The sequence below is a fragment of the Pyrgilauda ruficollis genome, unplaced genomic scaffold, assembly GCF_017590135.1.
Source record: "Pyrgilauda ruficollis isolate IOZ18807 unplaced genomic scaffold, ASM1759013v1 scaffold1, whole genome shotgun sequence".
Lineage (NCBI taxonomy): Eukaryota > Metazoa > Chordata > Aves > Passeriformes > Passeridae > Pyrgilauda > Pyrgilauda ruficollis.
This window is the reverse complement of record NW_024508100.1, coordinates 10458995-10476766: the sequence shown is the minus strand read 5'-3', so window position 1 is coordinate 10476766 and position 17772 is coordinate 10458995. Positions and strand designations below refer to the sequence as shown.

The 17772-nt window shown below is 35.8% G+C and overlaps 1 protein-coding gene across 2 annotated transcripts in view; it reads left to right on the top strand.

Moving 5' to 3' along the window:
* TAPT1 (transmembrane anterior posterior transformation 1) overlaps positions 1–17772 on the top strand; it is a 48669-nt gene that overhangs the window by 16030 nt on the left and 14867 nt on the right. For both annotated transcript variants that reach the window (XM_041472614.1, XM_041472692.1), the window contains exons 5-8: positions 6806–6968; positions 10732–10867; positions 11640–11737; positions 11912–11981. In XM_041472614.1, coding sequence (XP_041328548.1) covers positions 6806–6968; positions 10732–10867; positions 11640–11737; positions 11912–11981 — 467 coding nt within the window. The remainder of the gene's footprint in view (positions 1–6805; positions 6969–10731; positions 10868–11639; positions 11738–11911; positions 11982–17772) is intronic.

Below are 17772 nucleotides of genomic sequence, written 5' to 3'. Positions count from 1 at the left end.
AATGCTTTTCAACCAGTAGATGGAGACAGAAGTCTTACCACTGTATAAAATGTGGATCATGGCATTTTGAGTATGATGTTAAATAGAAATACCTTGAAAATTACAGACAGATAACTAGTTCAACTAGTTCCTTAAACTTTCACTTGAGTTTGCTTATGATGAGCACTGGTTTTCACACTAGAATTTTCTTCATTGGGTAGATGTATTATGTAGATTGTGATATAAATTTGACTTGATTTTGTGACAGCGGATTTTTTACAGGTGTCACAAGTCATCATGAAAAAAAAATTGGTTTTCCTAAAACTTACCCAAGTTTGTGAGTAGCCAGTATATTTGGTAACATTCTAATTTGATAGTATTTTAACTTAATTTTATAGAATATCAAAGTAATTCTTCTAACTATTTATAAGGCAATTTGCTTGCTTTTAGCTTTCTGAAGGGAGGGGGCATACACAGATCCAGTGGTTTTCTAAACAGAGAAAAGACTTGGATTTACACTTTCTAAATTTGTCTCATGGTTGACAAACCATAAATTGGAAAGTTTGAAGCATGAGTATTAACCCTTGATTTTTATTGTGTTGTAAAACGTAGGTTTTTTCTGTAACACTGATTTGCTGGTTGATGTCAGTCAGTGCATTGTGGAAATTTTGCCACAGTTTGACTTTGAAGTGCTTTAAATACTGCAAGATAAGCATTGAGCATGGCATGCTTCTGTTCTTTTAAGTGACTGGGCTGAAACAGAAGCATGTTGAGGTGGAATAGGGAGGTATAGTAGTGTGGCTTGCTTAGTATCACTATGTTAAATTAATAATAATTAACTTGTATCTCCCCTTAAGTATGGATTTCTTTGTTTATGGTATTTTGAGAAGTAAGGCTTTGTTTCAGTGGGGATTTTCTGTCAATTAGTAGCTGTAAAGATAAATATATCCAAAGGCTGAGGAGTTTGAACATTTTGTTAAGTACTTGCTGTAGAATGATGAAGTCTGTGTGTGTTTTTTTTCTGTATTGTCGTAATTTGCTGGTTAATATTACAGTGCGAGGGAGTTTATCTGTAAAGGAATGCTTGGATTTTCACTGAATTCATACAGATTGAAGGATCATCTCATGTTTAAACATTTTGGTGTATTCAGTGTTAGTAACAGTAAAGCAATATAAGATTTTACATAGTGGGTGATAGAATGGATAAGTCTGACTCTGTAGTATTAAGGTACTTGGCTGTTTGAAGAAGTTTTAAAATTTGATTCCTTGATAGTCTAGGCTATACAGCTAATATGGGAACTTAAGACGTAGCATAATGAAACCACTTGTAAAATTCTGTAAAGAGGATCTTAGAGAGCATGATTTAAAGCAAAAAAATATTTGAAGTAGTAATGGAATAATCATAGAATCATTGAATGGTTTGGGTTGGAAGGGACCTTAAAGATCACCAGTTCCAGCCCCCCTGCCATGGCCAGGGACACCTTCCATTAAACCAGGTTGCTCAAATAATGGCAGAAAATAATTAGGTGAAAAGATATAAATAATGTGTCGTAATAAGGTGCATTTGAAGGACAGTCCAGATGCTCTGAATCCTTTTATTTACTAGTTTGAGGTGTGAAAATTGCAAGGTAAATTATATTCAGCTAAATCTTGAAACCATGTAACATTATTTCTGGAATCTGGTAGGATATTAGATGAACTACATCTTCAACAAAGGCTCTCATGATACCGTCTTTCAAGAGCAGAGTTCATTAAAGCCAGGCAAGTGTTAATATTTAACTCAGTTGTGCAGCATCACTGTATGCCTGGGATAGCTTTGAAGGAAAAGACTTAACTGCTTTCTACAGAAAAATTCTACTGCTCACTGCTTTGTTACCTTGCTGCCAGAATGACTGAAGTTGTATCGTAGTGCTCTTTAATTATTGTTCTCATTTTGTCACTCGTGAGAAAAAATACCCACGTGGAATTTTCATGTGAAATCTTCCTGTCTGTATTCTGTCATACTTCATGCACAGCTGTAAAAATGTGAAGTATTTGGAAGTGAGCTAAGCTGTTTCAGCTTCTCATATCTCCATTCAATGGTTTCTAAAGTTGTACAATATCACACTCTGAGTTATCACATCAGCTCAGTAATGTCTAGTTCTTAAAACTTGGGTCCCTACTTTCAAGCGAGGTATTGCACTATTCTGTGTTTTTCTTATTTGTTTTTTGGCTTTTTTGTACTTGTCATAGCTTGGCCAATTTGAGCTTTTTAATTTTGTTTTGTTTGAGATTCTGTGGTACTCATGATGTGCATGACTACAGCAGCATGAGTTTGGATGTGATATTAATCACGAGGTCTGATTAGTTAGTGCTTAAGATGTCCTGAAAGTACTTTTCAGTGTTGGCATTGAGTAGTTACTGGAGACAATAAGTGAAAACACATACTGAGAAAAATTAATGCAGAATGCTGGGATGCTATGACAGGCATGAAATCGCATCAGCCTGTGCGTGTTTCTGTGTATTAAACAGCTTAATGCAAAGGATAGGAATGATGTGTGACAAATACAGATTGAACTGTGTGCCTGATTGCGTACTAAAACTGCAATGGCCAGCTCTCACTGAACACTGACTACATCATTTCATTGCTGCAGGCTTTGCAGTCAGTTCTGTGTATTCGCCAAAAGGTGACGAATCATGAGACTTAATCCATTTACTTGATTTCCTTGTCTTTGTAGGAAATAATTGTCCCTTTTCTATATTATATGCAGAACCACCCCTCAAAATCCTTATTTAAATGTTATTAACCAGAGCGGAAGATGATTCTGCTGCAATAAAAATGCTTCTATGGATTTATGGAGGAGACATGTTTAATCTCTTTCAATTGGAAACATGTTAGTGGTACACTGTAGATTACTTGTTTAGTCAATATGAAAGGGTCTTTTCTAGTGCACAATGAAAGAACACTGGAATATATTTTAAATGCCAGGATCTTCTTACTCTTCTTACTTTCTAGAAGGCAGTTTTCTGTAGTTAATCTTTGCAGTAATCCCTTGTTCTGAGTAGAGGGTTGAGATGCTGGCAGCTTTTCTGTCATCAGACTGAGGAAATTGAAACCGTGAGGATATTTTTGTGACTAAGATGTTGTGGTTTAGTTCCAGCTGGCAGCCAAGTACCATGTAGGCACTCACTCACTCCTTCCATCTTCCACCCATGGGGAAGGGAATTGGAAAGTTATGGTAAAGCTCATGGGGTGAGATTAGAACAATTTAATAATTGAAAGAAAATATGCTAATAATAATACTAAATATTATATTAATGAAAAGGAGAAGGAGAGAATCTAACAGAAGCCTAAGAGAAACAAGTGACAGAGTTGTCCACCAGCCACTGCCTGGTACCCAGCCAGTCCCTGAACAGTGTTAGACCCCATTCTGGGTAACTCTGCAGTTTATATACTGGGTGTGATGCTCTGTCGTGTGGAATATCCCTTTGGCCAGTTTGGGACACCTGTTCTGGCTACACTCTGTGCCAGCCTTCTGTGCAAGTGACACTTAAACCTTGACTCAGGGCAAACACTTCTTAGCAACAACCAAAACATTCAGTGTGTTATCAGCATTCTTACACTAAATCAAAAAAGCCATCTTCTAAAAATAAAAGGCACTCTGTCCTAGCCCTTGTTCTGAAGTTGTCACAGCATTTCTGTTGATTCTGCTTCCCATGTGAATGAGAAGCACAAGAAGTTATGTAGAACTTTGAACAGAACATTGATACATTGTATTTTTAATTAAAATGTCTGAAAAAATATTGTTTATTTCAGGTTTTTTTTTCCTAGTCATACAGACAGACTAGTGAGAAACTAAATCTAAGCTAAGACAAGAGGACAAGGGGCCTTCAGGTTATGCCAGGGGAGATTTAGATCGGATATTATGGAAAATTTCTTTACCAAAATGATTGTAAAGCAATGGAACAGGTTGCTGCTCACAGGAGTGATGGAATCACCATCCTTGGAGGTACTTAAAAGATGGATAGACTGATTTAATGATGGACTTGGCAGTGATAAGCTAACAGGTGGACTCAATTATCTGAAAGGTCTTTTCCAACTTAAATGATTCTGAAATTCTCTAAAAATATTATTTGAATGGGATCTGTTCTACAAAAGTTTAATTCCTGTAAAGCACAGCAATCAAGAGTTGTTGATCTGGCAATTTAGGGCAGCTTTTGAATTGAATTTCAGTGATAATCAGGTTTGTTCTGTACACAGCACATTCTCAAAATCTTTTATAGGATGCTGTGTGCAAGTTTGTATGCAACTTCATATAGAGAAACTGTGTCCTGAGACAGTTTTCAGAGTTGAGACCACCTTTAGAAGAGCAGTTGTGCTGCTGGTTTTATGTAGTCTCTTCTCAGAATTTGTAGTCCCTTGTCATGGTTGCTGTGTGCATTTACATTGGCTTCTCCTGAGTTGGTTTTACTTGAGCATAGTCAGATGAACATCAACACAAGCAGAAGAGTGATAGAGTTATCAGTACAGAACATCTGCAGCTTGTGACTGGTGGTTGAGCATCTTTGATATTATTTGTAAGCCAGAAAGCCTTTGGCGCAATATTTTCAGTCTGTATTGATTTGTGGTTATCAAAGGATTTTCCTTTGACAATGTTTCTGGACTGCTTCAGAAGCTTTATAAACAGATTCTACTCACTAGTGCATTTCAGTGGGAGCATCCTATTGTTAAAACTTAACAAACTTTTAAAAGACTCTGATTGAGATTTTCAAGTGGGTGTCTCTGTTCATCAGGTTTTCTCTACTAGGTACTTGCTACTTCTCTAATGATAAAGTAGTTGTTGGCTGGAAGAATAAATTCTGATTCTCATTTTCACACGCTAAGGCCTGGCATTACTGTTGTGGCATAATAGTACCTCTATGACTGTATCCCAATCTGTATTTCAGAGTTTGAATGTTGGCTAGGAAATTTATATTTATGTACAGAAATGACTAAATACACTTCCAAAATGGAAATAGATTGGAGAAAAATGAATATGCTGTTACTCAGCATATGAACAGTAATCATAATCTGGGCTTGTTTAAGTCTTGTAAATATTTCAATATATACTGTTATATTTTAAAGCTATAATAATTTAAATAAGATGTAATTAAATAAGGCAGTAAATTTTCAAAGTGTGATTTTACAGGTTGGGGAGGGTGCAATTTTTTGTGTGTCATGCAAAGACAGTCATAGGCTTTTTCAGCATGGGCAAAAGGTACACATTCAGTTTCCTTTAGTTTTTTCAATTGGTGTTTGCAGTTAAAACTCAGTTTGGGGGCTGAAGAAAAGAAGAAAATTCACTGAGGCATTTTGTCAAGGACTTAGGCTGAAATAAGATATGGTGTGAAAATTGGTTGTTACTGGAAGACCTTCTGAAAGCAAGAAAATGTCTCTTAGGAGAGAAAGCCCATGTAAGCAGTTCTGGTATGCTGGACCAGGTTGTATTCTTTTATTTAGAATGTAATTGTTTTCAATGCAGTTTATGCAGTAAAAACTATATAATAAAAGGAGCAGGTGCTCTCTGTTCAAAGTGCTATACTGTAAATCTGAGAGTTCTAGAAATTTTCTTGCTCATACTCCCAGCAAGAGCACAACCTATTTGCCCATTGTGGAATGTCACTGTGTGGTTCCAGGAGTGATATAATGCATGAGTGTTGTTTTCAGGACGATTTTCTATTGAGTGGAAGACAACAAAGAAACGCAAATTACAACACTCCAGGTGTGATTAAAATAGAATGAGTGAGGTAGCAGGAATTTTGGAATTCTCTGTAGGGTCTGTAGAACTACTCCAGAGGTCATAAGTAACTGTTTGGATGTTTTTTACAAAATAACTCCTATTTCTTTTTTTCTAAATATGTTATCAGTTCATGGGAACGTTGCCTAATCACTGGATGACCTACTGATTTACGAATACAGAAACTGAAAATTCATAACTTGAATTCTGCTAATTACTTGCAACTTCATTGAAACATTAACTTCTGTAAAAGCATTTCAGTGTATTTAAAAAAATAACTGTATTTAATAAAAATAATTTCCTCTTTTTTTATATTCCCAACCTTTTGATGTAATTCAAAGGCTTTTTAACTGCTTTGCATTTTGTTAATACTAAACTAAATAAATAGACAAGTGAATACAGCCTTGCAATTTCACTATGCTTATATATACTGTTGTGGCAATTGAGAGTAAGCTATTTTCTTCCTGTAGTTTTACTGGGAAGAAATTGTGTAATGATTCCTTTAGTCTCCTGGGTTACTCATGGAAAACTTCTGCATTTGGTTCACAACCAACCTCCGGTTCTAATGTCAAATTGTTTGCATATACTGCTGCAGAGCTTAGAGCTAAATGAAGATACAAAATTTACAACCTGTTCCTCATCATCTGGTTCATTATACTGAAATTGAAGATGACTGCTTCATATCTTTTTGATCATAGTGAATACAATTTCTGTATCTGAGGAAGTCAAAATCATAGAATTGTGTGGAAGTGGGAAGGTAAATTAGAAATCCAGGGCATGCATGCGGAAGGTTATTAAAAAGTGGGAGCTCTCAACAAATATAGTGTTTTAATTAAAGGCATGTGGCTAGTAAGAGACTGTGATCCTGTTCATGAGTGTGATCTATAAATGTATGTCATAGTCATGGTGTTGGAGTGAGGGACAGGGGAGGAGGCATAATAATCTACATTAAAATATACATTAAAATATATCCATGATGAACAGCTTCTGTAAATTCATGTTGACTTGGTAACATCTGTATTTTGTGGGTATATGACATTTAGTGGAACTTTTTGCCCTTTGTATTTCAGTGACAGACGTTTGCTACAGCCTGCTCAGGTATGTGACATGCTCAAAGGAGTCATATTGGTCATCTGCTACTTCATGATGCACTATGTTGACTACTCTATGATGTATCATCTGATAAGAGGACAGTCTGTCATAAAGCTCTACATCATCTATAACATGCTTGAGGTAAGAATGTTGACATCAGAATGTGAAGCATGCTTTTGTCAGACTATCTAAAATATTTTGTGTTCCAGTATTTGCTTAGAATGTGGCACATCTGGTATTCTCACAAATCTGCACATACCTAAGATAATAGGCGCAGATGCAGTGAAACAGGTTTGTGAACAATAAGGTTTTACATACTGTTTCATAATGCCTAATTTATGGAGCTTACTAATCAATTTCATAGCAAGAAACTTGAGAAATGGAAATGAAGAAGTGTCATATGAAATGCCAGGTAATGAATGAGATTTTGAACTCACCAAGAAAAGCAGAAACTGTTAATTTGAAATAATGATAAGATCCCAAGAGAGAACAGAGAAGGAGGATAATAGAAAACATGCAATTTGGGTTTTAATTCATCATTATGGAAATACAGCTTTCATTGTATGCAAGGACACATGTTACAGCTTTACCTCGGTCCTGGCTAGAAGACACAAGCCTTTAAGGTGAATGAATGAATGTAGAAAAGGAAATTCTGTTTTGGGAGGTAAGATAAAGAGAAATTCTGTCAAGAAAAACAGTTTCTGTTTTTCTGTTAATGTAAAGTATAAGATTTTTAATTGTGCTTCTATGATCAATGGTTCACAAAGTAAATAATGTTTTCATGGGCACAATCTTATCTCCATCCTTCAAATTTAGGATAGTAGGAATACAGCCTCTTAAACAGACTCAGTCAGAGCTTTGTACACAAAAGTTATTCTGCTGGGGTTCTGGGATTCCTGAACGATATATTACTCCTTATTTGTACCCTTGTTTGAAGACTGCTGAAACAGGGTGACATTCTGCAAAATCTGAATATTTTGTCTGAAGGCATTTGTTTTTTCCTAATAAAATATGAAAATATTGCCTAAGGAATACACTTTCTTGTGGTAAGTGAAATAAATATAATACGAGCCACCTCAGTTGTTTATTCATAGGGTTTTTGTTGCTTTTGATTTTACATTTGCTGAAAAACATGTACAAATATTAAATTCGCACTGAGTTACTATCTAGATTTTAGTTGTGTGGGGAAATACTCGTCCATATATAGTTCCATAATTGATGAGAGATGATCACTTACTAAATAAGTCTATGTGCTTAAAATAGTATTTTCTCTTTATTTCAAGACTACTTCAAATCACTTAGTGCTGTACTTTCTCAGCTTTATGTGCTTACCACATAATTTGAAGCAATACTGCAGTTTTTGCTGTGAATTGAAAGCCATGTGCCATTCTGTTTGGAATGAGGAATTGAATTACTTTGCTGTTTTTGGCTGAACCAAAATTGTGTGTTTTAAGTAAGAAAAGTGCTGCATGAGTTTGTTTCTTTTAGGAAAGGGGGAAGTTTGTTACTACTCATGGTTATTAGAAAAATTACATTAGACTTCGAATTTGGAAACAGTATTTAATTTCCAGGGTGTCTCATGAAGTCCAGCATGCCAAGCAGAGTATGTGTTTTTAAGGGGCTTTTTTACCATGACAGGTTGCAGCAATATTGGCAGAAAATGTTCATGGTATCCCACTGAAAGACTTGGATAGTCAGCTTTCAACAGTTTGAATATTGGCTTGCTTAGACTACTTTGGTGATTTTTATTAAAAGTCTTTGCTACTGATGCAAGCAATTCTTTTTAAGGTGTTCTTAATATGCTCTTTTTTAAGCAATATACTTTACATTTTTTCCCAAGTTTTCAAAATAAGGAAGATCTTTTAGTCTCGTAAGTCATTGAGCAACAGAGATGTTTACAATGTCCTAATGTTTTCGGCTGTTGGCATGTCCGGGGAGTATTGTCCTGGACAGATATGAGGAATGCAAAATCTTCAAATTATGTGCTGAATGCTCCCAACTGACAGGCTAAGGGGAGCATTCAGCACATTTGGCTTAAATGACACTTTTCTTTTTTAGATTCAGACCCACCGGCTCCTGCTCCTTGTGAAGCCCCAGTGTGCGTTATGCTGGTGACAGCACTCACCATGGAATTCTGCTGGAGCCTGGAGCCGGCATGTAGGGTTTAGGTAAGTCATATTTGGAAAAGCAAGCAACAATATTGTGTGGTGGGTTTTAATATTTTCTATCCTTTCAGCAAAGAACCAAGGACTGCTTAAATAGAAAGGAAAGCAAAGGCACCATTTTATCTATTAAAACCCTCACAATATTGTGAACAAAAACTTACCAAACTCTTAAGTTTCTGTAGCTGGTGTTACTACACCAGGTGTAATTACTCAGTGGGTCATCACAATGAGCAGGAACAAAATAATGCAGACAATCTCAATTTACAAAATCTAAAAGCCGAAAACAATGCCACTGTAAATATCTCTCAAACTGATGGGGTTGGGAGCTTCAGATTTATGATAATTCATCAGCTCATGGCTTTGTTCATTTTATTTCATAGGTGATTCCTAGAGCACAGCACATTGTACATTTGTTTGAGGCATCCTGTAAAATTTTGTTTTAATTCAATGTTCATATTTTTGTAAACTTCATTCAGTAATAGTGTTAGAAATACGTACAACTTCTCTCACTTCAGTATCTTTATCTTGACAATTATTTAGTTTAAAAAGTTGGGAAATTATCTGAAGTCTAGGTTTGTCTTGTCCCAAGAACTTATTTTCTATCTATATAGGATCAATATTTGCAGGGACATTGTGCACCTGGTTCTGTACTGCTACGTGTTGATTTAACATGTCCAAAATTGTTGTTTTACAGAAAGACACTAAGAGAAAATATTCCTTGTCTTTCTTAAGTGGAGATAATCAGCTTGTCATCTTTACCTGTTTCCATTTGGTTGAATTAGGAAGCAGTGAGAGATAGCTCTTTTTTTAGCCAGATGTGCCAAGTTTAATTTTTGAAGTTCTGGTTTTGTTGCCCTGTACAGCTTGGTTTTAAAATCATTGAACTGCAGTGTATAGACACAAAAAATGTTCTTCCGTGTATGATTTTCAGTTTTATATGTTTGTTGCTGATGAAATGTTGGGAACTGGTGGAACTCCCTATGACCTTTCTTGCTGTGGTATTAAATTACAAGTTCAAAATGCTCTCCATATGTTTTCTATTTTTAGAATTACTGCTAGAGGGTTTTTTTCCTATTTGTGTGTATATTCTTTGGATTCTACTCCAGGTGTTTTTTGTTTGTTGTACATATTTTCCCTTTTTGGCAGACTTTCAAGTCCCTCTTAATGGCTTGTTTTTGTATTATAGTACTTTTAATTGTGAATTCTGCTTTATGTAGACATTTGCATTAAGTATATACTTAAGTGCATAGAAAGCAGTAAAGCCAAGTCTAAGTTCAGGCATTTTGTACCTCTAAGCGAATGTTCCCTGTCATCTGGAATTCACTTTTTTATTGTTGGGGGTTTTTTTTCTGTTAAATCCCAGAGGGATGGGGAAAAACATTTTAAATGGTTTGATACAACATACATGCTGCTTTATCAGAGGCTAAGATTTGAGTCGTACTTGATTATCTTTCAAGAAAGCATCTAAGATAACAATATATTACTAGTTATTCCAAATCCTATTGCAAAGGGGATAGTAAATTTGAAAGGGAAAGTAAACTGCTTAATATACAAAAGTAACAGTATTGCTGTGAAATCCAGAGAGAAAATGGAGTAAGTAAGAGATCAAAAGTGATATATATGTGAAACCTTTTTTAGATTGAACTGTACTTTTAGTTTGAAGTGTTCTTGACCTGGGCTTATTCAAGTGTTGGAGAGAAAGGTAGGCAGTAAAAGGCAGTAAAATTGTTCTTGTTTAGGTGGCTGATCGTCTGATTTCTTCATTTGGACAAGATATTTTGGATGCTCTTTATTGGACAGCTACAGAACCTAAGGAAAGAAAAAGAGCTCACATAGGTGTGATTCCTCACTTCTTCATGGCAGTGCTGTATGTCTGTATCCTTTTTCTTTGATGAATTGCAGAATTTTCTAAGTTAAATAACAGAGTAATTGCTCTAAATTATTTTATTTTAATACATTTGAAAAATTAATAGTGTTCCTAAATCAGTCTTCCTTTACTTGAAAAGATTGCCAGTACCACCTGCTTTAAAAGAAGGAATCCCTTCATGATGGTGTACCTATAGTAAAATGAAAAGCCATAATTGGATAGTTCATGGAAAATTTTGTTTCTGATTTGGTTTTGAGTATTTTGGCTCACAGGGCCTTCAAGACAGAGGGGTTTTGTTATTTAGTGGAATGTTAAACGCATCTAGCTTGAATACATTTTCTTGAAGTGAAAGGATAAACTCATGCATATTCAGGATGCAAATGTTCTTAGTGTGAAATAATCTTACAATGAATTTATGAATCTAAAGAGATACCATAGTCCAGTAGTTTTGGTAATGAATTTAAAATTCTTACCATTTTTCCCTATTTTCTCTGAAATCTTTAGGCTAATTCTGAATTTTTCTTCAGATTGTATTGATGTTTCTCACGACTAATGTCATTGGGTTCTTTTAGAGCAAGAAATATTGGCATCATTACATGCTACAAAGCACTGTGCATGTATTACAGACATGTAAGTATTGTCTTGCTGTAAGTCTGGTTTACAGGAATATGGAAACTTTCCTGTTAAACTTTGAAAATAGGAAATCTGTGGTTCACTGCTCTTCAGTACTGTTGTACAGAACACCTATTTCAAATATTCTTCCTTAACCCTGCCATGCAGTCCTGCATGCTATTCTCATAATGGTTCAAGCAACAACCCTTAATGTGGCCTTCAACTCCCACAATAAATCACTGCTTACCATCATGATGTCAAATAATGTAAGTATGTAGCTTTATCATACAGCTTCCCTAATTTGTCTTGGAATCTTACGTCTTTGTGTATCATATGTCTTAAATATTAGTATTTTAAAATAACATCTTTTTTGATAATATTATTTGTTTATTTCAGATTTTTATGAGTAAAAACTAACTAACTGTTCCTAAAAATTGCAGTTCGTCGAAATAAAAGGAAGTGTTTTCAAGAAGTTTGAGAAGAACAATCTTTTTCAAATGTCAAATAGTGGTATGTATAGCAGTGCTGATCAGGAGAAAATGTGGAGAGAGGCTGTTTGTTTAATTCATTAATGTATTTAATATAATCAATGTATTTAATATTATTCTTACTATAAACATTTTATGTTCTGACTTGCATTCCTCATCACGCCTTTTACTGATTGGTTCAGTAGGATGAAGCTGAGATCCACTTCAAGGAACACTTAGTGTTTTTATGGCAAGTTTTTATTTGAGGTGCTAAAACAACCTACTGGCTTTGTGCTGAAATGCCTGTGCTTCCAAGTGATCAAGCCTTCTGTTTTCAAAAAAATGACTTTATAGTGTGCTGTATTGACACAGTGATCTCAGAATGCATGTTGTTGGGTGGCTGTGAGGGTGAATCTTGAAATACCTCCCCCCAACCCTAAAACAAACAAAAAAAAAATCCCAAACAAATAAAACCCCAAACAAACAAAAAAAACCCCAGTGCAACAAAGTAGCTGATATATCAGGGAAATACCAGAGATTACTCTAATTTGTGATGTGCTCCCAAGATAATAGGTAGAGGGTACTTAGGAAGCATGCTTCTGGCACTTCTTAACTGTGTTACTGCTTGGGATGGATTTTGGGAACTCGTACTCAGTGTGTCTCCTGAGGAAAAGCTGTTCAGGTATCCTTTGATGGAGATTCTTCCTAATACTGGTATCAGCCATTTGAAATATTTATTGAATTCTTGATTTCAAAGCCAGTAGGAATGATTGCAGTTCAAGGTTGTGCTAGAGATTCTTTGCTTGTACTACTTCTGTAGAATCTCAGAATACCCTGGACTGGAAGGGACCTCAAAGATTGTCTCATTCCAACCCCTTGCCGTGGGCAGGGTCACCTTCCACTAGACCAGGGTGCTCAAAGCCCCATCCAAGGGGCTCAAGCCCCTTGTCTTGAAAAGTCCAGGGAGGGAATATCTGCAGCTTCTTTGGGCAACCTGTGCCAGTGCCTTACCACCCTCACAGTGAAGAATTTCTTCAGTATATCTGATTTCCTCACTTTCATTTATACAGATGAGTAAAGAAAATAGAACATATTCTTTTCATTCCAGCCCAAAGTTTTTAAACCAGATAACTCAAATGTGCAATAGCTACTTATTTAAAAACAGATTATTCATATTTTTGTTTCACAAATTAAATTTTCAATAGGCTTACATCAGGTTTTCCGTTCTGACTATTGATATGATCTCTGTCTGCAAACTTGAATATTACATGCAAATGTTTTGTAATTCTTTGGATGAAAGACTATTTACATAAAACCTTAAATATATCACAGAAAATTATATAACAGAAAATTAATACTAAATTTTAAGCTTAGACCTCCCCAAAAAGATCTTCCCAGCTATGTTGATAATGTTCATTCTGTGATGATAGTGTTATTTTCAGTTCCAAGATCTAATTACTTATATTTTTAAATTCAGACATATTTAACTTTACAATGAGAATGTTAAAAATGAAATTTACTTAGCTATTGACAGAAAACCTAGATAAGGTTTATTATTAGTGCAGAAAATAGTTACAACTATGTATCTATCTCTCCTGCCTAAAGGTGAGGCCTGTTTCATGTTGAAATAAGCAAGGGACTGATATAAGAAATTGCTGGCAATTTCCTCCATAAAAAGAAAAGGATATCAATATTTTATTGCTGGACATTATTATTGAAGACCCATAATAGCAAAACCAGGTCGTCCTTTATCAGTTGATGGAAGAAGTATTGCCATTCTTTAGTGTTGGGATGGAAGCAGTGAGTACATACATAGAAGAGTGCACAAAACAAGCTAATTTATTCCTTTCAAACAGATAACTTTTCCTGGAACACCTTTCAGTATAGTTATAAATAGCAGTGTTTTTCTTCTCAAAGATAAATAACAGACAGATTTTTAGTAGAGCTTTTCACCTCTTTTGAACTTGAACAGATTTACTGCATCACAGCTTCAGTAAGGATGGAGCAGTATTGTTTCAATTCACGTATTCTGATCACTTTAGTATTCTTTAAACGTTTTATTTTGTGCAGCTGAAATGATGGTGTATCTTTTGATGGTGTATCTTTATGATGGTGTTGGCATGCTATGCCAATACTTCATCCTACCCTGGAACTGAGGCTAGTCTGGTGCTGTCAGCTGAGCTTCCAGTTAGCCTTTGGAGTGTCTTGTGTGTCCTAGAACACATTGTGCTTAAACTGCATGCCTGGGCTGAACTAAACTTCTGAAAGGAAACACTAAATCTAGGCACTCCCACCTTTCTCTGCTTCTTTCAGTAATTTTCTGAGGTCTGCACTCATCTGTAGGATAATGATGGCAGCAGTAGTTGATGATGCTTGGACACACTAAATGGATTCACCTTTTCTGGGGCTCAGCTCAAAATATTACTGTTATCAAACATATGTTTTCAATTCAGTGTAAAGGTACTGATTTGTACACAGTAGGTAAATAATTTGAGGGGACTAATAGGAGTCTCACAGGGGCATCTGAGGAATTTCTCATGAGTAGGTGAAACTCTTTTCTTATTTAGCATGTTAATCAAAAGAAAAATATGACATAGCAGAAAAGATAAGCAATGACCACAAGAGTAGATATTGTGTTCAAGAGAAGTTACAACAACTAAAATTCAAAAGCAAGTTTTCTTGTGAATAAAAGTGTGAAAACAGAAATGAACTGGGAAAGCTGTACTTGCTACAAAATGCCCTGTATCACATGTTGAAATGTCTTGCAGAGCACTGCCTGGCTCAAACTTCTACGTAGTATGACATCAGGATAGGAAGTGCCACCAAGCTACTGGTTTAGATCTGGAAATTGTGAAATCATTTTCACTTGGCATCATGCTCAGCACCAGTTGGTGGATAGCAAGCTGATGTGTGGCTGTATTATTTTTCCCATTATTATTTTTTATTTTATTATTTTTATTATAATACAGAAATGTATTTACATTTCTGCACTTAGTGGAGTCAGTGATCCTTCTCACCTTTGTATGGCCATTTAAAATGCTACTGTAACAGCAAGTCCACTAAAACTTCAAGATTAAAATAACTGTGAATCATCTACATAAAAATTAATTGAACAGGACATGAAATATACATAAGTTAATTGTTATCTAATAAAACAAACCTGTTATCTTTTAGGGGCAGATCAACAAAGACCTTGGGTCTTGTATAGCTGCTTGAGACTGCAGCTATAGAATCTGGGACTTCAACCATGCTGTTCCCACCGCTTTGATTTGTCAGCTGCAGCAAAACTACTTTTGCATTGTCACCCTGGCTTTTACAAGGAAATTTATGTACACCCAGGCAATCTAAATACTGTGGCCATTGGAGACCACTTTGATACAGAAAACCTTTTATTTGTTGTATCAGGAAGAAATATTTCCCTAAATTTAAATAGTATATTCTCTTTTTGAAATAGTTATCTGTAAACTAATTTTGTAGGGTCAGTATTAGAGAACAAGGAGACTGAATTATAAAGAGAAGTTCTTTCATCGTTGATGAAAGCCCAGCATGCTGCCTTCCTTTATGCTTTTAAATGTCTTATTTTAATTTCAAGCTGTGCTCTAAATTAAATTTCTTCACGAAAGTCAATTGTACCTCATGCAAAGAAGTGTATTAGATGTAGTGCATTAGGTTATTTCCTTCAGTTTGCTATTAGGCCTGACTCTTCCTTGTTTTTTAAATCTCTTGTCTCAAAAATTTAACATATGTATTCCAAAGTTTTAGGAACTTCAGTTTTCTTCTTTATAATTCTGTACTTTTTCTTCTCTGTTCTTCTTTGTTCCAAATTTATCAGTCTCTGACTTTGATCACAATACTGAATAGCCTTTATTTTTGCCTTAGGTCTTTGAAATTCGAACTGCTTTCTCAAGTGGCTTTAGGTTTTTTTAATACCATTATTCTAATCAAGTTGTTCATTTTAAGGATGAGGGATTTGGGGGCAGGACTGTGTTTGAGATTGGTATGTCCTTGATGATTTCTTGTTCAGTGTTTGATCCTTTCCTGTGCTCTGGTCACTTGTTAAGAGGTAATTGGCACTACAGCTATTTAGGAGTTGCTGAGATGTAAACCAAAAGATCTTGTTTCATTTCTTACAGGCTACAATTTATAACTAGCTTTTTATCTAAACATATAAACAGTGGGATTAACATGATAATTTTTTTTTTCTTTCTGGTTTGGGATTCCTGCATAATGTGTCAGGGAATCTGGAAGGAAGTAGCTATGTGTTCTAAAGACTATTTACCCCACTTCAGGATCTCTGTTCCTGGGCTCTCACTGTGATTCAGCCCAGGACACATTTGGCTCTCTGGGCTGTGAGCACACATTGCCATCTCATGCCCTGTCTCTCATCCACCAGTATCCCCAAGTCCTTCTCAAAAGGGCTGGTTTTGATCTCTTCATCCGCAGCCTGTGTTGATACCTGGGGTTGCCTCAACCCAGGTGCAGCATGTTCTGCATGGGTCCACTTCTTGAGTTTGTCCAGGTCCTTCTGGATGACATCCTACCCTTCAGGTGTGGCAACCTCAGCACTGAGTCATCAGCAAATTTGCTGAGGGTGCACTCAATTCCTTCATCTGTATTGTTAATGAAGATACTAAATAACACTGGTCCCAATATGGACCCCTGAGGGGCAGCACCTGTCACTGATATCCATCCAAATTTCATGCACAATATGTCATCAGCACTGTGCATGGCACATGCTGACAAGAGACTGGTCAAGGGGATAAATATATCTGAATTAGTGATGTATGTCAGGTTTTTAGCACTTAGGGTCATAAATACTGAGAAAGTAAGTTTCTTAATCATGTTCTTGTGGAGGTAGCTGAAGACTATTTAAAATGTCATTGGCCAGACATTTTGGCTCTCATTTAACCCTGTCTTATAATGGCAAGGGTTATGTTCAATAACTTCAACAGTTATTGAAGCTGTACTGTATCCTAACAGAAAAACAGTTTTGTGGTATGCTTATCATATATACTTAGAGGAGTACATGCAAAACTGCATTGAAATGGCTTATATCAATGTTACTAAGCATTGTCACAGTGGAGAATGAAAAGAGATCACTTTTACTCTTTGTTATGCTGAAGCAGAATAGAATGATTGTCTCCTGCTAGTACCTGTTCTGTCTGTAACTGATCATTAACACTGGTGGTTTGTCACTGTTTTGCCAAATTCACAATTACAGTGACATACTTTGCCTTTATTGTTCTTAAGAACATGGGCAAGTGTGGACCCAGGGATGTAGCTTCATTTGTTCTGTAGTTCACCACATCATGAAGTGGCAATACATGGTGCAAGTAAATCCCCTCACCAATTGAAAAAAACCAAATGTACGTATACAACATCAAATAAGTTCATAATAAATCATGAAACATTACTGTACATATTTTATATTCTGGAATTTTATTAATATTTAGGACTGATTATCAGTTGTTGTTTTGGATATCCTGAATCCTTTTTTGTCCTTGTCCATGAGGGTGAGAAATAAAATGAATTTTTGATTTGAGTTCACTGTTGAAGCTGCTGTAAAGTGCCCTGTCTGCCTTGCTTGCAACTCTGATGGTTGATGAGAGGGATGAGGATGAAGAGCAGCAGCCACAGTCATTCCTCTCCCTCCTAACAGCCTTAAACAGCTGTGGCAGCAGAGATAACAGATTAGAAGAGAGGCCACTGAGAACAGGGAAAATAAGCAGAGGGGGGAAAATAGGTATCAGCCTGTCACCCAGTCTCAGAAATTAATGGGAAAAAAATTGGTATTATTACAGCATTATAAGAGGAAATTTGAAGTCCAAAATGTC